Source organism: Anser brachyrhynchus, assembly GCF_964034855.1.
Source record: "Anser brachyrhynchus genome assembly, chromosome: 2".
Classification (NCBI taxonomy): Eukaryota; Metazoa; Chordata; class Aves; order Anseriformes; family Anatidae; genus Anser; species Anser brachyrhynchus.
Genome location: NC_137695.1, coordinates 14,610,273 through 14,636,604, shown reverse-complemented (window position 1 = coordinate 14,636,604; position 26,332 = coordinate 14,610,273). Strand labels below are relative to the sequence as shown.

Genomic DNA, 26,332 nt, shown 5'->3' with positions numbered 1-26,332 from the left:
AGCAAACACAAATCCCAGTGGAACATCCTTTACATTTGAGAAGCTAAAATTATTTTGCCCTCCTAGGAGCCGGAGATGGGCATTTTCAATTCTTCCTTTTCACGATCCTGGTAACTTCGTAGAAGTGGAGGACTCTATTAAGTGTTGGGAACTTTGAAAGGGACACCAATAATCAAGTCAGTGCTCAATGGAACAAGGTTTTTCCCACAAATAATGATTGATATCTGTGTCATTAGTAGGGTAGCTGCCCATCTCTTATCATGATTGACAGGTTAATAAGGGACCTGGGGCTATCTTTTCACTGCTAACATACAACCTAACCAATTGCTTTTAAATTATTGCTAATTTGGCAGCATATAAGCAGAAGGCATAAAAATATCTGGAATAAATGTCTAATGCAGTTTTTACTATTAGTAATCTGACTGATCCTATTTTAGCAAAGAGATTAGAATTTACTTAATAGATTTTTATTTTTTTAAAGACACTCAGTTTTTTAAAGAAAAATCTTGCAGTTGTTCTTTGGTTCAATTAGGAGCAAAAGAGAAGGGAGTTTTGTAATGCAATTGTCCTGTAAAGGAAAATGTTTTAAATTGGGGAGATTATGTGAGCAGACCACCTGTAGGGCATTCATAGCTCTTTTCTATAATGCTCCAAGCCATGCCTTGCTGCCTGCAGTCTGGCTAACAATGCAGGGAAAAGCTGTTTAAAAGGCTGTTCTCCCTTTTCCCTCTGGTGTTCACTAACTGTTACAAGTCTTCCTCTTAAAATAAAAAAAAAAAAGTCCCACGTCCCTTTAATTGAAGAACTTTAAGGCTCCATGGTGGCCAATTGGTCTGCAACAAGAGGAACCAGGCAGCAGGGAAAGAAACTTCAGACTATACATCACGTTTGGTGAAGAGAAAAGATCAAAGTTTTCCCAAACTCAAAAGAAACCAAGTTCCCTACAGATTAACCCTATTCATTTAGCTCCTCTTAAAGGAATGATGTTCTGAGCCACTGGGCAGACAGGTAAAAAGTTCAACAATTGCCAAAGCATTCTTCTGTTAATTCAACAGCCTTCTGCTCAAATAAATTAGCTTAGTCCTGACAGAAGAACAATGCCTTTTCTCTTCAAAAAGGACCATATTTGATATACAAAAGTTAAGTATGAAAGGTTAAGATGTTAGTTTAATCTGTTAAGGAGAGATTGATCTAACAAATCTCAAGTCACTGTTCCACTGTAGTATGTGATGTATGAAGCTAAAACATTAACCTTGTACACTTCAGTATGCGTCCCTGGAAAGGCAGGTGCTTAGAAAAGCACAGACAACAGATAGGAGAGGTGCAAGTTTCACACTCCTAAAATAACACCCAGTTTGAAAGGCTACTTAACAAGCCATGCGAGAGGACTCTTTCAGACAGGTTTGGTTTAAAGATACTGTCATTGTTCAAGGCATCCCCCCCAGTTTTGGCACAAACTTTTTAAGAACGACTTGTTGAATTACTTGTTTTCCTCATGTCTGGATATCTCACTACTTTACCATAGCTGGCCACCTATTACACAGCACTGGCTAGAACACAAGTGTAGCTCATCCTTGGGATCTTCCACCCATGAGAACCCCCTGCTGACACAGAGCAGCTGGAATAACCAGGGCAGGAGTAGGGGAAGAGCTTGAAGAAGTCATTTATCAAAAGTCATTTTATTGACAAAATAGAATACTCATATTTGCTCTTACAGGGGTAGCCTCTAAACGTTTTTACAAAAAAATTTACAGACTGTATAGCTTTGGATATATACATATTTTACACATCTGTACAAGGTAACAAATAATTATATAAATACATCCTTTAATGTAGGAAACCCGTATTTATCTGGGGTGTATAATTAAGACATGTTTTGATTCAGTCTGTATTATAAGGCATTTGCCTGGTCATCAGTATCCCAAGAAACCTGCAGTCCCAGCAGACTCCCACCTCAGGATGGGGGGAAGGAAGAGCCTCCCTCCCCTGAGCTGCTCTTAGTCCAGAGTGAATCAGAAGCTGCTTTGCCTTGCCCTCTGCAAGACACGGGTGAGCCCCTACCCTCCTCTGCCAGCAAAATAATAAGCTGGCTCCTTGAAGTACATGCTCCCTGCATATGAATGGAGGGGAAGGAGGAGGGGGCTGGAGCCCGGGGCCTCTGCCAGCTGCATTGTTCTATACAAGCTGTGGCTAATAAGGACCATTAGGGGTTCATTAATGGCACCAAACAGTGAGGGGGCATTTCAGGCAGGCCAGTGTCCCTCATTCCCTAACCTTTGGCTTCTTTCCCCCCTCCTCACACTTGAGACAGGGGCATCTGCTTGGGGTAGGAGACAGAGCTGGCGGTGCCTGATCTCCACGTCAGGCCGGTGCTGACATCGCTGTAGAGGGAGCCACCACCGCCGGCCCCAAGTCCTCCGGCTGCAGCAATCGCAGCCTGCCCACCTGCCCCTGCCCCTGTGCCCCCAGCCACAGCAGCACCTTTGCTGGCCCAGCAGCAGCGGGTGCAGAGAGCCCTCCAGGACTCGAGGGTCTTGCCAGACCAGACCCAGACGCCAGAGGTGATGCCCACCACCAGGCACATGAAGTACTTGAGCATGAACACCGCATAGTCAGGGCGGCGGGCCTGATCAGGCTGCTGGTCACGCAGGCAGGGGCAGTTGTGCGTGGCCTCCCATCGGGGCCGGTTGTGCTGCTCGTAGAAGAGGCAGGCGACCACGCTGGCAGCTGGCACCGTGTAGAGCACGGTGAAGAGGCCCAGGCGTATCATCAGCTTCTCCAGCTTGTGGGTCTTGGTGGGGCCGCCCTGCTGCTTGATGACGCTCCGGATGCGGAAGAGCGAGACGAAGCCAGCGAGCAGGAACATGGAGCCAATGGCCAAGTAGATGAGCAGCGGTGCCAGCACGAAGCCCCGCAAGTTCTCCAAGCTCTGGTTGCCCACGTAGCAGATTCCAGCCACGGGGTCCCCGTCCACAGAACTGAGTGCCAGCACGGCAATGGACTTGACGCTGGGGAGCAGCCAGGCGGCCAGGTGGAAGTACTGCGCATAGCCAGCGATGGCCTCATTGCCCCACTTCATGCCAGCAGCGAGGAACCAGGTGAGGGAGAGGATGACCCACCAGATGGAGCTGGCCATGCCGAAGAAGTAGACGAGCAGGAAGACCACAGTGCACAGTGCTGGGCCGGTGCTCTCATACCGCACGTGCTCAGCCACTGCCAGCTCTGGCTGTAACTCAGCTGCACCGCCCGCCGCCCCGCGTCCCCCCGCCGCTGCCCCCGCTGCAGCCGCGCCACCTCCAGCCCCCGCAGCCCCAGCACCTGCACCACCAGCCCCCGCACCACCGCTGCACGCCACCTTCTCGTGGCCGGCCACCAGGCGCACCAGGTAGCCGAGGGAGACGAAGAGGTAGCAAGCAGCCAGGAAGATGATGGGCCGCTCAGGGTACTTGAAGCGCTCCATGTCGATGAGGAAGGTGGAGACGGTGGCAAAGGTGGAGAGGAAGCAGAGCACAGACCAGAGGCCGATCCAGAAGGCGGTGAAGGCGCGCTCGTCAGGGCTGAAGTAAGGGTTGTGGCAGGGCAGGGCGCAGTTGGCGATCTGCCCCGTCTTCACGCGGTTGTAGAGCGGGTGCCGCTCGCTGGACACCGACACCATGGGCGCCCGGCACTGGCAGCCCGGCTCGCAGGGCGGCGGTGGCCGTGGTTTGCGCGGGGCCTCAGCCGGGGGCACGGCGGCTGCGGGGGGCGCCTTGGCGGGGCTGCCCGGCTTGGAGCCACGGTGCGGGGGCTTGGCAGGCGGCGGTGCAGCCGTGGTGAGGTCCGTGCGGTTGTAGTCCATGCAGAGCGTGTCGGGGCTGCCCTGCTCGGGGAGGCGGTCGCAGCGCATCCTGTCTGGCCAGGCGAAGCCGTACTGGCGCATGAGCGGGGCGCAGCCGGCCTTGGCCCGCTCGCAGACGCTGCGGCACGGCGGCAGCGGCTTCTTGTAGTCCTCCAGGCAGATGGGGGTGTACATGCTGCAGAGGAAGAAGCGCAGGTCGCTGGAGCACTGGATCTCCACCAGCGGCCAGAACTGGTGCACCTCCAGCCCGGCCTCATCCTGCGTGTCGTGGTTGAACTGGTTGGGCATGTAGGTGTAGTTGTAGCCGATGCCTTTGCAGAGGGGCACGGTGATCTCCTGGCACGACAGCTCCTTGGCCGAGGAAGAGGAGGACGAGGAGGAAGAGGAGGAGGACGACGAGGCGGCGGCAGCCGAGGCGGCGGCGCAGCCTGCGCGCTGCAGCAGGGCCAGCGCGGCGAGCAGCGAGGTGATTTCCAACAGGTAACTCCACTCCATGCTCGGCGCCCGGCGGCCCCGGCAGCCCGCCCCGCCGCCCCGCTCAGCAGCCCCGGCCCCGGCTACCCCGTGCCGGCCGCAGGTGAGAGGGGCTCGCGGCCCCGCCGCTCGGGACGGACGGACGGGCGGACAGACGGACGGACGCTGTGCCGGTGGTGAGGAGGACGAGGGGGGGGGCTCCGCTCAGGGCAGCCCCCTCAGCCGCCGCCGCATCTCTCTCTGTCCCCGCGGGGCTGCCTGCGGAGCGGCGGCCGCCTCCCTCGCTGCTCCGGGAGTAGGGGAGGGGGAAGCGGCGGCGGAGCGCGGCGAGAGAAGTTTTGGCCGCCGCTCCCCGCTCAAAATGGCCGAGGCGGCCCCGGGGGCCGGGAGGCGGCTGCGCCCCGCGGTGCCGGGCTCCCACCGCCCCGAGCGGGCAGCGGGGCTGGGGCGGACCGGAGCGGCTCCTCCGAGCGCCGGGGCTCCGCGGAGCTCGGCCTCCGAGCTCCCCCCCTCGGCTCAGCCGGGCCGCTCCCTCGCTGCGCTCCCCCCCTCCAGGCGCCCCCGGGCCGCGAACCCGCCACCTGCGAGCCGCGGGGCGAGCCCGGCAGCGGCTGGGCGCAACTTGTCGCTCCCCGGCCCCGGCCGCGCCAGGCCGGCCGCCGCGCTTCATGAATATTTATAGCGAGCGCCGCCGGGCCCCGCCCCGCCCGCCCCGGCCGCCTATCACGCGGCGAAGGGGGGGGGGAGGCCCCGGTCCCCGTTAAGGTGGAGCCGGGCTGCGGGATTAGTTCGGGTTTTTTAGCGGTTGGGGCGCTTTGCGCGCTCTCGGGAAGGGCTCGGGGGAGGGCTGCGAGGCCGGAGCTCGGCTGGGTGCAGGCGTGGGGGTCCCGGTCCCCAGGCGTGCCGCGGGGCTGCGCCCACACGCACACACCCACACAGACACCCGCGGGGGCAGCGCGGCTTCGCTGCGCCCCCGTCCTCACAGCGTCGGGGTAAAAACGTGAAATTTGGAGAAACCGGGGTCCGGAAACGTGGCGTTTGAAATAAAAATGCACTTTGTACTGAAGCAAACAGCGGTGGCTGGTGCCCGTGCCGCAGGTGCGCGGCCCCTCCCGGGCACCAGCAGCCTGTCCCCCGGACCCGACCCACGGGGCCGCCCCGTGAGGAGCCCCGCACCGCCCCGAGGGCCCCGGTCCCGGCGGCCGTTGGAGCCTGAGGGCACGGAGGCGCCGCCGCCACACGCGGGGGACGATGTGGAGGCGTGAGGGGCCGCCCCCTCAGCCCGCCGTCGGCCCACCTTAAGGGGAGCGGCGGCGGTGCTGCCGCCCGCCCCGGCCGCTCGGTGATCGCGGCGCTGCGGGGCTCCCGCTGGGGCCGCCGGGCTGCCGAGAGCCGCGGCCCCGAGTTGGGTGCCTCGGCCCGGGGGAGCCCCCGGCCCCTTGCGGCGGTACAACGGGCAGGCGGGGCGCACGTTCGCCGTGTGGCCGCCGCGGGAGTTGGCAAAACTTCTCCTGGCGGCCCCGCGCCCACCTGAGGGGGCGGTTGTGTGCCCTCAGGGGTGGCGGGGAGACGCCGGGGCCAGGCTCCTCGGCGTTTCGCGGTCTGGGGCTAGTAATCCCACCGCCGTGTGTATATAAATATGTATATATATATATTTTAGGGCGTGTGTGTCAAATTCAGAACTTTCCCAAAAGCAGCAGACGGTCGCTTCAGTGTTAATTCGCGGCGGTTAAAAATGCTCCGCTGAGAAGCGCCCGGAGACCGAACAAAGCCCGGTGAGGGGTGCAGGCGGCTGTGCTCTGCCCGGGGTCCGCGGGGCTGACACTGGCCAAAAAAATCCCCTCCGAGCCCCCAAAGCGGCTCTGGTGCTGCTGGCTGCTCGAGGCGTGCCTTGTCTGAAAATCGCTGCTGAACGCAGCAACGAGCGAGCCTAGGCAGGAGATGGGGGCGAGTGTAAATTACGGCTCCGTCAGGATCCCTGTTGCCTGCTACAAAGTACCTTTTTGCGCTGAACTTAAGCTCTGCACTACAGAGACAGCAGATGTGAGGTGATGGCTTCCAAAAGCAACACAGATGCTGTAAAAGTTCCATTGCCATACTTCAGCAAGGAAGCTCAGGAGACATGCTGAATGCTGCAGTCTAGGATTACACTGTAACTCTCCCAGAAAGGAGAGAATTACCACGTTTCTCAACAGTACGCTTGGCTGCAATTTTACTGTTGTTCATATATGCTCTTGTTTCCTTGCAGTGTGAAAAGAGATGCAGCACAAAGATACTGCGTGCCTGGAAGCTGTTCGGTGACAACAACATCGGTGCTATGGAACTTCATAGCAGTTTAATAACGACTACCGAGTTCCTTGCAAGACCACGATAATTTGTCAAATTGTCTTTCAGGTGTACAAAACAGCCCAGCCGTGGGGAGGGTGCTTTACTTTATTTGCCTGAAAAGCAGCCTGAATGGCTTAAGGCTGTGGAATCACTGCCCATTGTGTGCTCCTCCAATGCTGAGACTTCGCTAAAGTCAGTAGAAGCACTGAGATGAAGGAATCAAGGGTCAGGTCTTAAATATGGTTTGTGTTTTTTTTTTCCAGAAAATACAGCAGCTGCTTTTTCTGAAAAGCTGTGCTTTGCTATAGCAATACAGATTACGTTCAAACACTTTGTAAGGGTTTCAAAACAAATGTCCAGTCATCAACTCATGAAGAAACATAAATCCAGCAGATGAAGGCAAGAATGTTACAGATAGTACAACTCTTTGCAAACCTGTGGATTTGACAAGTAGATAACAATTTTGCAAATCTTTGTTACCACAAATATTCATGCCACTTTTGTTCAAACATTTAGGCTCTATTGCTTGTCACTGGCTGCTCTAAAATGAGCTGAATTTTTGTGTGCATCTAAGGCTCTGCACTTTTGGTTGTATGGATCACACCAAACCTGGTAATGATAACTGAAGGACTTTTCAGTTTGAGAGACTAGTAAATTTGCTCTTGATTCTTTTATTTATTTATTTTTTTACTTTAAAGTAAAATACCACATAAAATCTTGGTTTAAAATAGTATTTTGTTTATTTAAAAATACAGATGTTTAGTTCATAAAAATGGAAAAATGCATTTTAATTCCCACCTGATGTTCTCCAGTCAATTTTAGTGGGGCATTGTCTGTACTGGGTAGGTCAGTGAATGGCACTTTTATAAAAAAATGTTTGAAAAGAAAAATTCAGTCCATGGAAATTGTTCAAATAATCTTGTTAGAATGAAGCCTGACTGAAGGCAGTAATTTCATGGATTAAATCCAGAAGGGACTGTTTAGGCTGATCTCCTTCCTATCGCAGGCCACAGAGCTTTACCCAGAGACTGTTTCTGCAAATAGTGGTTAGCTACAAGACACAGGGGATTTTGCATGGGCAGCGCGTTGAACAATGCCATGAAATGAGAAACCGGAACTTTGTGAGGACAGGGTAAAAGGCAACTAGAGGAGAGAATGTCTTTGTAGGCAGGTGTAATAGTGTAAGGTGTAGTTGTGTCATCTTACTATGTTCAGTTTTTCCTTAAAAAGTACCACCTAAATGTAAAAGAAACTTTTTTTTTTTCCCCAGTTCAAACTTTTTTCCCACATGCCACCTGTGGTCCAAAACTGGGCAGTGTGATGGGCAGTTCACGTATGTGAAGGAATACATTGATTTGTACTTCTACAGGTCAACAAAGTAGAAGTTATGTTTAAAAATTTGGCACTATAAACTTACAAAGAAACAAGAATGGGAGAGTACAAGTCTGCATAAGTATCCTATATTTTGATGGATTTTTTTCCTTTCACAGAAAAATTAAATATCATTGGCACATCTGAGGCAGTGTGTATTTTATTGTGATTCCTGGGAACTTTTTGTAGGCAGGAAGAAGAATGTTCTGTTTACATCTTTTCAGTGCTGTCACATCTGATTGTGGATGGGCAAACTACTATGATGCTACCGTTTGTTTGACTTGAGAGGGCCTTTAGCCAAAAATAAAATAGGTTGTATGCAGTTTATTGTGTTAGCTACTTCTGGAGTGCAGTGAGCAGGTGACAGAGAAGGAGGAGAAACTGCTGGAGGGGCTTTGCAGTCCCTTTACCGTAAAGGAGGATGACAAAATGATTGATGAGTGCTGTGTTCTGAGGATTGCTCCAGCAATGAAGCTGCAGGTTGTGGCCCTCAGCATGGCTGGAGGATTTTTTTGCTGAACATAGGAGAAGACCTTGGTTAGACTTCTTCCTGAGGCCACTCTGGATGTGTAGGCTTAGCTAAAGTAGCATGAACCACAGAATCAGCATAAGAAGGTAGTGGGAGCAGCAGTTTAGCATGAGGACTACATAAGATGAAGGTGTATCAAGGGGTTTACCTTTATTCCCCCGCACCATACAGTCAGTGGTTGGGCTGCAGTGTACTGGCACACTCAGCATAACCATGTAATGCCCCATTTCCCTTTGGTGAAACAATGGAGGGGAAAGGAATGCAGGAAAACGTGGATTATAAGGCTTATGAAAGAAAAGGAATGTTCTTGAGAGCAATCTTTTTTTGTTTTTGTTGTTTTCTTTAGTACTAATTTTTAAATTTGCCCCTTATTTAGCAGGCTTTATTTATATTCCACCTGTGCTACAGATTGTAATACCTCTTGGTGTGATGTTTCACGTACGATAAATCCTGTGACTTTTAAAGACAAGCTCTTAGTTTTTCTGTATTAAACAGTCCATTTTTTCATCTTTACCATATGTGGAGAGTAATACAAATATCATGCAGTTCAATTGCTACACATATTAAGTATGTATGGATGCAGCATGTAGTGTTATCTTCCTCTGATTGCCCAAGTAACCACTTGTTTACTTTCTAGCAACTGCTAGAACATTTGTTTGTAATGTCTTCTTGTACCTAGGTGAGGTTATGTGGATCCAGGCTGTCAAGGAGAAGCTTGGCCTCTGGTGGCAGTATGAGTGCCTGTCTGTGCGGCATTCACCCTTGCCCCAGTGCGAGTACTCCAGATCTCCAGCATGCCAGCGACTTCTGTGGTGATATGGATGATTCTGCCCCCATACTTCATCAAAATGCCGTTAATGCTTATACATGCTCAAATGGCACATGCACCCTCATTACTCCCAGCACTGACTATGAAGCCCATTTGGTGAATCTCCGTTTTTGGGGACCCCTGTTTTAACAACTTGGGTAAAACCCCCTGCAAAGATTCTCATAAATGCTCACTGCTGCTGCATTGCCATCTGGGTTACCTGACTGAGCTGTAGCCATCTGGGATGAAGGGTTTCCAAATAAGAATTACAATCTGGTCTTAAGATGGTGTGGCATGCATGTATCTGGTCCTTGATGTCAGATCTGCAGGAATGAAGGAGGCTCTATTTTTTAACTTGACCTACATTAACTTTGTGGTATGTATATTTGGGTTACATGATAACAGGGTGATAACAGGAGTAACTCTTAACAATTCTGTGTATTGAAGCTGACAGAACCACAACAGAGAAGCTGAGGAGTGCAGGGTTCTTTCTCATGTGCTGTAAATCAAACTTGGGGTGGCTCGGCTGCTATGTTGTGAGGAACGGTGGGACTCCAGGCAAGAAATGTAGCAGCCCAGCCTGTGGACAGATCTGTACCAGCTGATCCAGCCTGGTGGAAGCAGACTTGAGAGTCAAGCTTTGAGCTAAGGATGCCCCATCTGCCAGCAGGTTAGTCTGGGCTATCCGAGTTGATGCAGAGACAAGGTTAGGCAACGTAGTCCAGTTTGACTTTTGCATTATATATTTACGTAGGGACAATTGCTTACATGTATGTCCTCTCTCATGCTATAAATTAAATGAAAAGTTAATGAGGCCGTGCACTTAACGAGCGAGAAGCAAAATGAACAAAAGAAACTTTGTGTTGAAAGGCATGGATAAAGACAAAACCCAGATATAATGAGAAAGTGAAACTTTATGTAACTAATTTGAAGAGAAACTTGGGTTGTTAAATCCTTGAACAACAAAAAATTGTTCATTCTAACACTACTTTTTTACACCTCATGAGTCCATAATAGCATAATTTAAAGGAATAATATTTCATATCCGTATTTGAAATGGAGATTTTTTATATTTCACTGTTTCCAATCCCAACTTTTGATGGAGGATACACAGTGGTAATATTTAAAATACTGAATAATAAAAATCACACTTAGAAATTCTTACAGAAATTACTCATTACCCTGGAGTTAAAATGGAAATAACAAACATATCTTTCATCACTCATTCTGAATATTTATTCTTTGTATTTCACTTACTCTAAACAAAGTTTTTATCTCTGGGGTTAGATCCTGACTAATCCTTCACTGTACTAATTTTGCTGGGACAACACATAAGTGGCTGGTGATTCCAAATATGAATAAGTACAGCAGGCTCGGGCTTGTGTTAATTTTGATGAATAAATTGGCCTCGAGAATGACAAGTTGTGTTAGCACTTTTCACTTTATAACGTTAGGCAGCCAAAGATGTTAACTCTATGCAGGGAATTAGCGTTAAGCAGTGCTTATATGGAACTCTTATGTGCTGTCTCAGCAGAAACTCACTCTTAAAAACCTTTCTCTATTTTTATGTTAGTAAAAGAATGGTGTGATTGAAAAGCAAAGTGTTGAGAGGAATTTCACTGTAATGGCAAAATGTCCTTTCTTTCATTTCATCCATTGAGTTTTTAATAAGGATATTTCTTTGCCAGTTCCTTTGAGTTTTCTTGGTTCTTAGTTGGTGCTAATGATGGCAGTTATAGTCCTGTGCGTGTGTGGTGGGGGAAAAGAAAATAGTACCCCATTGGTAGGAGATTTTTTGCAGTTGTCTTTTGTGGGCTCACAACAGTGTTACAAAAGATGCAGTCTTGATTGATTTCTTTTATTTCTTTTATTTATTCATTTATTTTGCATTCGGGGCAGGTTTGGGGGAGGGAGTTGCGTGGCTGGAAACTGACACGAGGGATGAGATGGATAACAGACATTTAGGCCTAACATTCAACTGCAAACTCTGTCCTTAGTAGTGTTCGTTGGGTGCTTCTCTGGTTGGGGTGGTTTCTGGATGAGAAATCCATTGTTCCACTGGATTTTGGGGTCCTAAGAAAAAGGTGTGATAACTGCCTTAATGGGATAGCTGTTACTCTGGCCCTTTATTGTATTCGCCTTGTCAAATTAATTCCTTCTGGTTAATTCACTGAATTAGAGAGCCCTGAAAGGGACTAATAAGTTGAATGTCTCATTTTCTTGCTACTTGGCTGATTTCGGTATATAGATTTTTATTTTTATTTTTAAATTTTATGGATTTCTTAATCTAGTAAGCATAGATGTTTGAATCCTATCTTTATTCTTTGCTGACCTGGGCTTTTCTTTGTTAGTCTGGTTGGTCATTTATAACTTTGGACTCACACATGAAGTTATCCCATCTAATGAGCCCTTATTGTTTTTATTTTGTTTTAGCTCGTTAGCTTTTGAACAGTCCCACTAACCTGTTATGGAAAATTTGAAACATTTTACTACTATTTAAAGTATTTCTGATTTGTGTATGGATGGATCCAGATATTAGGCTGCAGGTTAGTGAATAAGACCTTGCTTTTTTAAGTTTTGTCTTTGTTTGCCGTGAAAAACCTACATGCATTAACAGAATTCAGAGGAGTGGAAGACATTGTCTGAAAACTGAAACTTCTTGATTTGAAATATGTTACTGTAGTTCTCCTCCAGCATTATAATCTGGACACCTGCTGGCCCTATTCTGTAAGGTTGAGAGGGCCTGCCATCTTTGACACTGCACCATGATCTTTGCTTTTTGAAGGGAGTGTAGGAGGTGGGGAATCCCTCAAAGTGATCTGTTGTTGGAGTTGACCTTTAAATGGGGAGTGTTGATAGAGGAGATCTGCTACATAAAGCAAGGTAAGCCGCAGATTAATTTTGTTGTTGTTGTTGTTTTCAATCAAAATACTTTGGTTTGCAAGTCTGGCTTTTTGGAAAAGCTTATTTGCAGAAGCACATACTTCAGGCATGCAGAAAGAAAAAAAAAATCCAACCAAAAAGTGTTTAACTGAAAGCCCCATTTCCCATCAAAAATAGATGCAGTGGAAAATTTTCTAGCAGACCTATATTTAACCTTCTTGGATCAAAATTCAGTTGTTGGACTGAGGGAGGCAGACAGAGGTTTTTTGCTGCTTTTGTTAAGGTGTCTGTTTTTTCACTCATGACATCTGCCTGGTTTTCCAGCTATATTCAACCTTGTTATAATTCTTGCTATTGCAGCATTTTACAGTGTTCGGAATGCTAGTTCCCACTGGACTCAACTGGCTGGTGATATGTGCAGACTGAAAGTTTCTTTCAAGAGGTTTCAAATCCCTTCAAAACCGAGGGGTTTCAAAGCAAGATGTCTTTCAAATCTTGCTAGTTTTATTTTGGCGGGTTTTTAATAAGCAAATGTGAATAGCTCTATCCACTGGACAGTGAATATGTACAAAACAGCATCGCTGCAATCCAGTTCCCAGTTCTGTGCCCAAGGTAGACTTGCTTTGGGATGTTGTGGGTGCAAAGAGTTGTGATTTAGCTCTGGCAGGCTGCTGAGCACCATGCAGCCGCTCGCTCGCTCTCCCCAGGTGGGATGGGGGAGAGAACTGGAAAGGTAGAAGTGCAAAAACTCATGGGTTGAGATAAAGGAAGGTCACTAGGTAAAGCAAAAGCTGTGCACGCAAGCAAAGCAAGGAATTCATTCACTACTTCCCATCGGCAGGCAGGTGTTCAGCCACTTCCAGGACAGCAGGGCTCATCACGTGTAATGGTTTCTTGGGAAGACAAACGCCATCACTCTGAATGCCCCCCCTTCCTCCCTTTTTCCCCCAGATTTTATTGTTTGGAATGACCCCACATGGTACGGGACATCTCTTTGGCCAGTCTGGGCCAGCTGTCCTGGCTGTGTCCCCTCCCAGCCCCTGGTGCACCCCCAGCCTCCTTGCTGACAAGGCAGCACCAGAAGCTGAAAAGTCCTTGGCTCTGTGTGAGCACTGCTCTACAACAACTAAAACATTGGTGTGTTATCACCACTGTTTTCATCAAAAATCCAAAACACAGCATTGTGTGAGCCTCCATGAAGGAAATTAACTCTATCCCCAACCATGACAACAGGTTTGAGGGGGAATGGGCCAAGTACTTGAATCCATTGTGGAAAGCTAAACAGATAAATCACATCAGTCTTAGGAGTTCCCCTGAGTGGAATGTAGTTGAAAGCTAAGGAGTTATTCAGGGAAAACACTGTATTTGATTTCTTTGCTTATGCTCTCTTCTCTTGGCTCTGACTTGTGGCTACTTTTGGAAGCAGGATAATGAAATAAATAGACCTCTGATCTGAATGAGCATAGCCATCCTTGTGTAAGGAGAAATACACTGACAAATGAGTACGTCTGGGCTTTGGCAACCTGGAATTCAGCAAAATTTATCAGAAATGAAACTTCATTGTCCAAGAAACACGTAAGTCAATCACAAACGATGCAAACATTGGGTTACAAAATTTTATGTGAATAGGTTGTGATTTTTGGTGTCTCAAGCTTTGTATTGATTTTTTTTTTTCTTTTGCAGCTTCCATTTCTCTTTCATTTCTCCTTGTAATAGGGAGAATTGCTGCAACTGTGCCTTAAGTACAACTGTGAGCCTTTTTGGGTGTTCTTCCAAAGCCAGTGGATAGAACGACAGTGTAAGGCTCCTAAGACTACAGCAGAGTTCACTGCTTTCTAAGAGAAATACAAGAAGAGAAAACAAAGCAAATAACAAAATTCAGGGAGCAAAACTGTTAATATGACCTACAAGTAGTTTTAGAATGTGTTATGTTCAGTTGTTAGTCCATGGTTAGAATGCAGGTTGCAGCCAGCATCTATCAGGAACTGGCAACATGTGGTGTTTCTTAAGCAAAAGTTCACTGTTAATTTTTATTGCTTGTTTTGCATATTGCCACTCTTACAGAAATTATCTTTCCAGATATTTTTAGCTTTGTTTTCATAGCAATGTAACTTGTGTTACATAGCAATGTAACTTCATGACTGTTAAAGAATACTATGCTTTTTACCTTCATAAGCATTAGTGATCAAGTCTGTAGATAAGCATATGCACAATTTTGTAAGATTACAGACAAATTTTCTATATTTTAAATAAATTATTCAGAAATTTTACTATTACCTGAACTAGATTTATGTAGTTTTACCCCTGAATACTTCAGTTTACTTCACAGTTACATTGACCAAAATAGATCAGGCTTCTTTTATATCTTTTCCTGTTAAGATATGCACATTTTTCTTCAAATTTCTGTCAATTACAGTACAGTTACAGTTACAACTGTCAATTACAGTACATTTTCAGTAGATGACTTGTAATTTCCCTGTTATTATTTTAGAAATTTTATAAATAAGTAATCCTAAGAAAATATAATAGGCAGACAAAGTTAGAAAGGAAGAAATAGTTTGGGTATTGTGGAGAGAGAAATTCATCATTCTGCTACCAAAACTGTGATGAGTAAGAGGGTGGAGAAAAGATAGCACAGTAGTGAGGTATATGAGTGAATTCCTATGGTACCACTTTCCAGTCATTTATATGTGGAATCCACATACTTTTTGAAGCTTAGTGCTCTGTGGTTGATTATCTTTACTGAATCATTTTATAAGGAAGAAATTTGAGTACATTAGAATTCCTGAATTGCAAAAATAACAAAAAAAAAGAGATGTCCATGTTTTCCTAAAAATGCTATGAAAACATATACATTTCTTTAAAAGTGACCTACAAATTTGTGAAGAGACTATAATCCTGTCTCTAAAAGTGTGTCAAGAATAGTGAGAATAGTGCAACCTCTCTCTGCCTTAATCTGAATCTTAATTATAGTGTCAAGAAGTGAGAGGCATGTAAAGTTGCCAAATTTGTCCACTCTTTTGAAACTAGAAGTATTGTGGGAAGTAATTGGGTGCGAAATAAATGTGTTCACAAGTAATTGGACTGAGACTTATTAAATTTCTTTTATTTAAGTAGTAGGTAGCAACTACTGAAACTTCAAGGAAAAGAAGATTACATCCTGCAAAACTTTCTCATGCAAAGTAGTCTATACTAATGTCATTGATCCTGGCTACTTTAAAGTGTCTGCTTGCTTGAGAAATGGTTTGTAAAGCTGGTCTTCAAATGAGAGAGGGTATTAGAAAACAACAATCAAAATCCATTTTACAGTGGGAGTTAACTTTTGGGGGTGTGGGGTAAAGAACAGACATTGAACATCAAGGTTTCTTCAGTGTTCTCTATTACCAAAACTGTTTTTTCTTATAGCTAACCCTTTATTGCCAGAAAAAAAATGTGAAAGAGGTAGTGAAAGAAAATGGTATGGTAAAATACATGTAAAGAGTCTCATGCCAAAGCCAAGAGAGTTAAGGGGTGTATCTTCTACAGACTTAGGAAATAATGAAGGTAAATTGAAAAAGTCTGCCTGTGCTTAACAAAACTAACTTGTAAGTATCAGTCTCCTGATTATTGAATACAGCTGTTTGTGCTATCTCACTAGTGTTTTTGAAACAGTCAATGTTTTTCTGAGGACCACTAGTTTGGATTGGGGTTGTTAGTTTTATGTGTAGCAAAGCTAAATGTTATCATATTCAATTTTAAATAAGTTGCTTCATTCTGTGTGTAAAACAAAATAATTTCAATATACTTGATTTCATAGTTAACTAATGTAGAGTTGATCAAAAAATATCTTCCCTAGTATGATGCACAGAGATTAGATTAGACTGTTACAGAATAATGCGATAATAATGATTTCCTTAAGAGAGTACAAAAGCAGCATCTAAGTTTTAACTGACATCTATTGACACACAGCATCAGTTGGGAGCCCAATCAAACCTCCTATTCTTTTCTGTTTACCACCTCCTGCTTTTATTTACAGTCAGCATATCTGTTAATTAGCTTCAGGTAGAATCAGTTCTTCTAAGAAGATCTCTTGTCTTCCTGGTGATGGCCCCATGAGGTGACCCATGTACACACAGTCTGTGAGTGAATTCATCTTTAATTCATTAATTTTAGTGATTCTGTAATGTTTAACTGCTGGCTTGTTTTCCTACCCAGCAATCTGTATTTGGACAATTGTGGGCTTTGACTCCTGTTGACTTCAATGTCATAGACACATCCCAGTGAGCTCTCTGCATCTTGTGGTTACCTCTCAGGATGGAAAACTACATTTTCTTGTAGTTTTCTGGTTTGCTATGATTTGACCAGAATGCATGTTGGTGGCTTCCAGGTAAATGCTCTGTATCACTGAGATTATTTACCCTGCTTTCGTTGCCTTTTCAGAATAAAATTACTCTTCTACTTCCTCAGCTATCTCTGTAGTACAGTGTCTGAATGGAACATTTTGCAAAAATGTCTGATGAAACAGTGCCAAGCCTGGATCTCACAAGTGTTGGTGCATTGCTTTTTTTGTTCTGTTTCTTTCAAGGAACTGTACTAGTCTGTAGGGTCTCACCAACTTCAGACTTTGTGATGATGTGAAGCTGTTTTATAGCCACAGCTTGAATATGAGCACTACATGTGGTGGTCGTAGCACATTTCTCTGCCAGTACTACCTGTTTATTTGGAAAGAAAAAAGTTGCAGTTATGTTTGCAAGAAAAAATTAGGAGCATGACTGAAGGATCTCCTGAATAAGTGTGCAGTATATGCTCCAAGAGGTGAGAGCTTATCTGTGCACTCACAGATGTGAGGGTGTTAGAAATCCTGTAATTTCAGTGTTAATATTTGTGTTTGTTTCATCTGAAACCTAGGAAAAGAAAAAGCGGGCTACTTACCTTGCGCCGTCAACTGTAAGTAATGTCTTAAAGTGACAAGCAAGTTTCTCCCTTTAGCCAGAATGTCATTTTTTCCTTCTCCACCCTCCATTTGAGGAGCAGTGAAACAAATACCTAAGCATAGGTTACAGGTGCCCTTGGAATCCTTCCTAGGGCAAGTACAATGGTGGGAGCCATAAATTACACCCTTTCCTAGTAGGAGTGTTTTGATAATTCAATAAGAGAGCTTTACTTGCAAAAAGTCAGTGTTTTTTGTTCCTCATGGGCTGTTTTTTTGATAAATATAATTCCTTGTAAAATTCCTTTTCCTTTATACTGGAAAACTACCTCAAAGTAATACAATTATTTCTCTTCAGTCTGGAAGTTTTTGTGCTGACCTAAATCATTTTATGCTGGCACAATTGTATAACAATGCCTAAATTTTGTGGATAGATTGACCTGGGTAAAGTAACTTGGTTTTAAAGGAACTGGAGACTCTAATGCCTTTAGATTAAATTCCTAAGACATCCGCATATTCAGGGTGCTGTGAAAAGAGACACAAATATCTAAAAAGAGAATGCGAATACTTGCTACTGATGGCTGATAGTTTTATTGCTGATGGGTTAGTGATGATGCAGTGTTTTGACGAAGAATCAATGAAAAAGTATCAGTGAAAGTTTTTGCCATCTTTAATTGTAAGAAACCAATGCTGACTGATCTGTTAATGTTTCTTGGGGAAATTCAACACTGGGGTGAAAAGGTGGGTGATATGTCTTCCAAACGCATGAACAATTTGAATGTGTTTTGTGGTTGAAGGACAGAGATAAAAGTTACTGGAAAAGTTCTCAATAATTCAGTGGCCCTTCATCAGTATAATGAAGTACTGTTTAAGCCACCTTTGTTAAGGAGAAGCTCCTTCACAATTAGTATGCTCTCATCTTTCAAATCTCAGTGCAGCACCAGAATTTTTTGCACAGATTTCTTTTCACATACAGCCTCCGTATGTATGGAAATTACTACTTAAATATATCTGTATTGTATATATTATATAATATAATGCATTATGTTATGTATAATATATGTGATGTATACGTTATATGTATATATTGTATATTACATACATTTTATGTATGCGTATGTTTATGTTGAAAGACAGATATGCAAATTTTACTAACAGTATGCATGGTTATATTTAGCTATAAATTCCAATCAGGGATTTCTGCTTTGTTTATTGTCCAAGTCGATATGTCTATGGAGAAAACTTCCTGCTGTGCAGGAATACATAATCAGCTACTTGGAGAAGTGGAAAGTTTAATTATGAGAGTGTATTCTGGAAAAAGTAAAGTAAAGCAAGCATTGTTTCACTGTTTTTTTTTCTGTTTTTTTTTTTTTTTATGATTTCAGATAACAGAAATACGTTGTTTTGACATTAACTGTTATAAGAGAAACCACTTTGTTTTCTTTAATCTGGTCATCTGTGCAACTGAGGGGATCTGAGAGACAGTAGAGATCATGAAGAAATGGTACGTTTCTTAAGCTTGTGATGTAAATGAAATATAATACAAGTCTGAAGGAGAAAAACTATGAACACATGTATTGCTGAGAATCACTTCACTAAAGTATATGTACATATTAATATCAGATTGCCCAAAAGTTACAAACTTCATAGAATCATTAAGGTTGGAAAAGACCTCCAAGATCATCTGGTCCAAACATCCCCCTACCACCAATGTCACCCACTAAACCAAGTCCCTAAGTATGATGTCCAACCTTTCCTTGAACACCCCCAGGTACAGTGACTCCACCACCTCCCATTCCCATTGTTGCTGTCTCATAAATTATTATTATTATTATGGGTAGTGGAAGTAAAGTATCTTTACACTATGTTTCTGAGTGGAAGGCTAAATTACTGTGGGAAATATTAGTTACCATCTGTATATGGATGTATTCTCATGTCTATAACAGAAAGCTCTCCAGGATTTTAATTACTAGAACAGTTCTAATTTTTTTGCTTTTTGCATAGGTCATTTGCATGGAATATATTTTATCTAGCTATCTATATAAACAACACTGTGTAAAGAAGGTATTTTTCTTGCCTATCTAGAGTATTTATAATGCTGTGATGATACATATTATTTCTTGGGCTTCATTGCATATTTCTCCTTTCTAAGCCTGTTTGAGTAATACAAAGAATGTTTAAGAATGTTTTCATGATACTTCTACAATGGACAATAATTCTTAGATTTACTCTAGGTCGATACAATTTAAAAAATTGTGCTATGGCTAATATTTATGTGGCATGACTTTCATCTGATGTGTAGGCATACTTTTTTTTTCTTTGCATCTGTGTAGGACTGATCCATAACCTGAGCTTATAGGTTCTACAGTAATACAAATAGCACATGATAATTGTGTGTGAAGAAAGTCTGGCAGCTTTACAGAGAAAATAAGACAGGCTTCTTATTTCTACACATGTCGGTAGGTTCAGGATAAGCTATTGCCCGTAACTTCCCTTCCCCCATATTCTGCATTTCTACAATACAACTGCTCTTCTAATACTATTACTTAGTCTCATTAAATGGTTTTATGTGTAGGACATTAAATGTATTTATGGTAGAGTGGGAGTTCTGTTCGGAGTCACTGGTGCATCAGAGAGTTTCCTCATAATATTCTTCTGGTTGCCTAATACAGTGAGTTGGGTACCATGGTGCCTTATGATAGTGATCCCCGAGCCCGGATCCTACGAGGTGTAGAGATAACTAATTTCCTGCAGATCTGAATGGAAGTTTAAGCCCCTAAGTAGGATTTAGGGTCCTAAATATCTTTCCTGCTCTTGGACTTCTCCATGAGTAAGGGTTACTTTTCCAATATAGCCCCTTAATTCTCCACACGTCTCTGCACTCTTCCATATATGTTCCTCATGGGCTATTTACTGCTAATTGGCAATTTGGGTGCTTAATTTTGCTTCTGTTATGAAATATTCTTCTTTCTATTCTTATCCTGTATTTCTTTGGACCATCTTTTCCCGTTCAGCTCTTTCTACTCTTATACCTTGTGTATTTAATAAAGGCACCAGTACACTTAATTTCCATTACCTAGCTTGCTTTTCACATTGACTTGTATGAAACATAAGACCTTTCATATTACTAGAGTTAAATAACTTGTAAAGAAGCTATAAAAGGAATCATTATGTCTCAAAATTGACATGAATTTGACTATTTCATTCACTCAATCCACTTTTTTTTTTTTTTTTGACTAATGTATGCCCAATATGAAAGTTGCATACTAGCCAAATTCCACTTCACTTGACAGGCAAAAAAGGTGGTACTAAGAGTGCTAGTTACAAGTAATTAAATACTGCAAAACTTCTGTCAATCTAATACTTCTGTTGCTGAAATGTCTCTGCCAGTTGCTCTTCTGAAACTAGTAGTAGGGCATAAATCAATCTTTTCTTTGTGTGTGTGTGATCTGACTTCTCCATTCTTTAGTTCAGTATACACATTAACTGTAACTGAAGTGCGTTATGCTTTCTTCCCATGCTAGGCTTTTAATTTCCATTTTTCTTAAAATGTACCATGAGTGGAACAGAATAAAAACAAACATAAATAGGAATGGTAGTGTAATGGAACGCTTCTGTAAAGTCCACCAACCTTCAATTGCACAGCATCTTTTCTCATTTCCTCCTCTGTCAATCTAACTGCCAATCCTTTGCCATGAGTTGTATGGGGACCACTGCACGAAAACTTCTTGGGCATGAAGGATCCCTTCCCTGCTTCCTGGTGGATGAACGTAATTGGAAAAAAAGCAAGTAACCTGCATATGCTGACTCCTGCTGCTGCCCAAGTGATGAGCTAGACAAGTATCAATAGCTGCTGTAAGTGTGGGTGGGGAGGAAAAGAAGCAGCTTCTAGGCCTTGGAGTAGAGAAAGGGTGAAGAGTGGAAATGGGAGGGTACTGATTCTTTCAACATAGTTGTGTTTTTTTTTTTTATACCACATTCCTTTTTTAAAAGGTAAGTAAAGTTATACCAGGGAAAGGAGAATGCAGTGAGTGTTTTCCAGCCCCTGAGTGGGATGACAGTATTGTCTTATCTGTGTGGCTTATGGACTTTGATACAAAAAGCCTGAGAGTATACAGTGCTGAGGGCACACAGGCTGTGAACCACGCAGAAAAGAAGAAATTGCCCTGTCAAGGACTGGTGTCCAAGATGATTGGATTTTTGGATGGTGCAGCTAAATGGATGAAGAAAGAGTGTTTTCAGCAAGGAATAAGGTAAGGATGGAGGGGGTCGTGTTCTTTGTTGCAGTTGCCTCATTGCAAAAATGTTTCCTTGCAGTGTTGTTTGCAACAATAAAACTGATTTAAGGTAGTAAACTGGTTTCTGGATTAATACCTGTGTCTTTCTCAGTTACTGGTATGTGAACAGCTCTCACACAATCCATGTCTTGCCACAGTTTTGGCTATGAATAATTTTAGTCAGTCATCAAGAATGCTGAAATAGTTCCAAAAAAAAAGTTTTAGGAGTAGTGATTTATGTGCTTAAATATCACAGACTGCTTTTTGCATTTTGTCTTCTCTGTATGTTCAATAAAGGAACATTTATTAAAGAACGTAATGGCTTGTCTCCTCTCTGTGTATTCAATAAAGGAACATTTATTACAGAAATTAATGTACCTGGCTGTTTCTTGTAGCTCGGAGGGTTGAGCTGGTTGCTATCTACAATACTGGTTACATACAGACTAATCTCAGGCCCTGAGCATTTGTGGGTAATTAGAAACACTTTGTTTTATTCATGCTGATTCTTATCACTGGGCATCATCTCTTGTACTGAGGGCACCCCAGGTGGACCCTTATGTTCCACCTCAGCAAGGGGTACTTTCAAAGGGCCTTATCTATTGCCTTATCAGTACAAGGCTCAAATGTATTCCATAATTTGTGTCGTAGGGTCAGGGGGCAACAGAATGGTAGATGATGAGAAAGGGTATGTGGTAAAGTAGGTTAGGAACAGGTACGATCTTGGTGAGCCTTGATGGACACCGCAATTCTGACAGCGGTGACACGGCTTCTAATCTGTTTAGCTGTGGGGTTGTTGCTGGATACCATATGCTAGCTCTATGTATGTGGTTATGAACCTTGTTTTTACAAGCTATCTAGATTTTCTTAAACCAATATTGTTAGCTTTCTACCTAATGGTGTTGATAAAAGGGAAAGAGGTTTGTACTTAATGATTTTTGTTTCATGAGCAGATGCATCTGTGGACTCAGTCTATAGAATCTCTTCTTAGAATGATCTAAATCTTTCTGAATGCCAAATGCAATGAATTGAAATGTCCAAAGATTAATATATTTTCAATTATTTTTGGTCTAATCTTAAAATCACCCAATTTTTACGTAGAAATGTTAATGCCTCCCATGTAACTGACTTCTTGTGGCCTCAATGTGGTGTAAACACCTTTTTTAGTTGGGAATGCAAAATACAAGTGGCTTGTCAACTGATACGATATTTTCACCTTCTCTACATGTGTTAGCACCATATTAGTACTGTATTAATCGTTGCTGGTGGAAAACATGTTCATGGGATTTGACCTCCTTAGAAGCAAGGGCTCTTCCAGGTCATGAAAAGCTGTATCTTCAGCTCATGACTAGTGTAGGACACTTTTCCTGTCATAGCTGAAATACTGATGCCTAGTTTGCACTTAAAGCTATTATCAAGAAGGTCTGTTAGGGATGGGTATGACTTTTTTTGCTGACATTGCTCTGCCAGCAAAACTCCCAGTTCTAAGAATAGAATGGGATCTCTGTCTCCTGTTCATTTTCTGTCTGCAGGGTTGTTTTACAGCTGCAAGTTGCATGAGTAATGCCTGGAAATGCATGAATTTTCATGTTTAGTGCCTGTACTGTTGGTGGTTCTAGTGTCAAAGATAGATTTAGGGCAACACTTGGGAGATGGTATATGCACAACCATTGTTTAACTGAACTACTTGCAGAAAGAAAGGAGACTGGATGTCAATATGATGATGAAAGGGAAAGAAAGAAACTATTAGTGAAGCTTGTGATGAGCAACACAAACTGAAGGATGAGAAGTACAAAAGTGGGAAGCTTCCTTGGGTGAAATCATTCCAGAAAAAATAAGCACTCAGAAGCATTTGATGGATCAGGATTGTCATTTGCTGATCCTACATACAGCAGCAGAAATTGCAAATAGTTCTAAAGCAGTTGGTAGTGGAACAGAGGAGTAGAAATGGTGTAAGTGAACTTGGATTATGTCTTGAAACATTTCCTTGTCTCTTATGATGCAGTACTGGCGTGCCTCTTTAATTATCTTTCATCTACATGTGCAACTTTAGTTGGAGGTGATGATCAGAAGAGTGGGGTCTTAGTGCCTGACTCCCTTTTCTCTCTATGCAGAGAGAGAGAGACCCTAACTAAAACTTAGAGCTAGCCTCAAGCATGTGCGTATTTGGTATTTGTTCAAGTTATTTCACAACATCAGAAGTGAAAGCTGGACCAGATAGCAGAATACATTATTTGCACTAGCAGAAATAATTTTGCGTCGCGCTCTGCAGGAATTTGGACTTGTTCTATTTTTGAGCCTGAAATAGGAATAACTTGAATGAACTTGGTGCTGTTTTGTTTGAGACAAAGCTTTCCTTTTTCCTCAAAGGATGCTGGAAGCCCATTTCAAATAACACTGCCAGAACCAAAGCTGCATACGGAAGCTCTGTGGTTCTGCACTGAAGTTGATGAATCAGCTAAGGTTAATAGAAACTGGTATTTTCACTTCATGTCCTAGAGTCTTACCTTGGAAATACATGAATTTGTAGTCTTGCAGTCTCCCTCATAGGTGAATCTAGTCTTGAGGATGACAAGGAGAGATATAACCATGGCATTGGTTGCAATCATAATCATAAAAGAGAGATATTTTGAGATACAGAAATTGCAAATTCAATCCCTGCTGTTACCGGTCCAGCCACAGGGGCCATTTAACAAAAGATCCCCGAGTTAATGATTGCTGTTCTATGACAGGGATATTGGACTTATTATACAATGAACACAAAGGTCTCTGATCCATGTTCGTGCCTTGTTTCCTACTTGGGATTCAGCACCACATGGTGGTAACAGTCTGCTTCATGCAGGAAAGTGTTCTGCTGTGATATCAGCGAGCGATAGCATCAGAAGAACATCCATTTTCCATGAATTTAAACTATTACCGCAGTTAGGTGCAATTATTGAGAATCCCTGTAGAGTCATACAAAAAATGTTGTTTCTGTCCAAAGATGTTGATTCTGGAATGTAGCAGTGCCAGTCTATGACATTCTTAGTTTGGGGTCTCGGTGACTGCTATAAATTGTACCCTGGAAAACGGTTGCTGGGACTATAAATTATAGTGCTGCATTTCAGGCTCTATTTTAAGTACCAGTGGATTTGTGAAACTATACTTATAATTTAAATTTAATTTATATTGTGCAAATATGTTGAAGATGAACCAACAGAAGACAACTTCATGACAAAGAATATTGACTTTACATATTAACTTCATTAACTTAATGCTGTCTCTTGTGTATTGGAAAATTTTTCAAGTGAGAATAATAGCTTTTGAACTACTTACAGGCTAATAGGTAGTGATTGTAGGCACTAAGACTTTGAATAGCTGTGGCTGTTGATTACACGGATTAAATGTGAGTGCAGTTTTCAATATGGCTGATTTTCCAAAAACTCAGTGTTTTCTGTCCTTCCTTTTGACTTCCGTGGCTAATGACACTGACTTCTAATACATATTAAATTCCAGCAGTGGGGAATTGAATCCCTCTTTCTCCAACCTACGCTGGAGATATGGGTGCAGAAACATGCAAGATACTTATTTAAAATAGTTTAGAATTGAAGCTATATTAGTCACAGATAAGATTGCAGTAGAGGTAATTCCCATACAGTGGGGTTTGCTCTGTTTAAACAGCTGATTGGTTATAGATGTTTGTAGTATTCATACGCTAATTTTTCATGCATTTCATTCCTTATGTTTTTTCTCCTCATATCTGGACTGTCTGTGCATCTCTTTGCATCCACTGTGATTTCTCAGTGAATGCTGGTTCCCAAGTTCTTTCTCTATTCTCTCTCTCTTCTTCTTTTTTTTTTTTTTTTCTCTCTCCAGGGCCTAATTATGAAACAGCTTCAAATAAATACAATTTTTTAACAAAAAACATTCTGCTTCCTGTGAACAATGGGCTGAATTTTTCTCTTTATTCTTGGGGAGTTCTTATTCAGTTGGAGTGCTTTGCAGTTGGCTAGTCCTGAGATTTCTGGGAGCTGTAATTGTGTCTCATTAATTCTTACAGTAATGTAGGGTAACTATAAGGAGCATGCAATTAGTGGTCTGGTCAATGAATAGAGCAGTTAATCAGCAGACAAAGGATGGGGCTCAGGACCTATTAGGCTGAAAGGAAGTGTTACTATTGTCACAGGCAGTAGGAATGCATGCAGACATGCCTTAAAGTTGAACTGTTTAAGGGAACTGTGTATGTCTTTTTGCTAAACCAGTTTTCCTACCTATTCCACTACTTGAGAGAGATTCATTTAAGGTTGCCTATTAGAAGTCAGAGACCATATGAGGTTTCAATAGACTGAACAGATTGCTTAGTACAGTCTCTCACCTTAACAGAGGCAGCCCCCGGGTTTATCAAAAATTAAAGTGGCCAAAGAGATGCAAGACATCCTCTGTCGTCAGAAAAATGGCCAGTGAATGGAGGAGACCGATAAAGTTTAAAGCAGCCATTGTGTAGATTGTCACTCAGTCATACTCTGCATGTTTGTCTTCATAATGAACCTTGTTTGTTCTGAATGGTTGTGCTTTCAGTGCATGTAAATGTATGCAAATAGTCATAATAGTTTTTAAATGGTCGCTCTTATGGTAACAAATAACCTTTCCTAATTTTATGAAGCTGTGTCTTCTACTGCATCTATGGTTTTAAATGCAAAAATTACTCCAACTCCACAGTGATGTTCCTTTTTTTGCCTTTTTTTTTTTTTTTTTTAGTTAGCTCCAGATCTGAACTGGCAATTGTTTCTTCCTTTGAAAACATATGTACCTCATGAATCCTGTGAAATGTTATGACATATGATGATTATAAAGAAAAAAGCTTTATCAATAAAACACTGCCCTTGAGAAACTCTTATTTCTAAGTAGGCATTGCTTCAAATAGAAAGTCATTTCTTCT

General features: G+C 43.1%; 2 protein-coding genes across 2 annotated transcripts in view; one reads left to right on the top strand and one right to left on the bottom strand.

The window, feature by feature from the left end:
- Positions 1 to 1,458: 1,458 nt before the first annotated feature.
- On the bottom strand, positions 1,459 to 4,483 carry FZD8 (frizzled class receptor 8). Its single transcript, XM_080580861.1, has one exon. It carries the CDS (start codon positions 4,331 to 4,333, stop codon positions 2,297 to 2,299), a length of 2,037 nt encoding a protein of 678 aa, XP_080436987.1. The 5' UTR covers positions 4,334 to 4,483; the 3' UTR covers positions 1,459 to 2,296.
- Positions 4,484 to 5,913: 1,430 nt separating this feature from the next.
- LOC308190043 (uncharacterized protein) overlaps positions 5,914 to 26,332 on the top strand; it is a 316,509-nt gene continuing 296,090 nt past the window's right edge. Inside the window, exon 1 of the mRNA XM_080580892.1 lies at positions 5,914 to 26,332. This exon is cut by the window's right edge and continues 13,454 nt beyond it. The gene's annotated coding sequence lies outside the window, so the exon portion shown is untranslated.

Coding starts and splice junctions, on each gene's coding strand:
- FZD8 (XM_080580861.1), bottom strand. CDS start 4,333: ATGGAGTGGAGTTACCTGTTGGAAATCACCTCGCTGCTCGCCGCGCTG.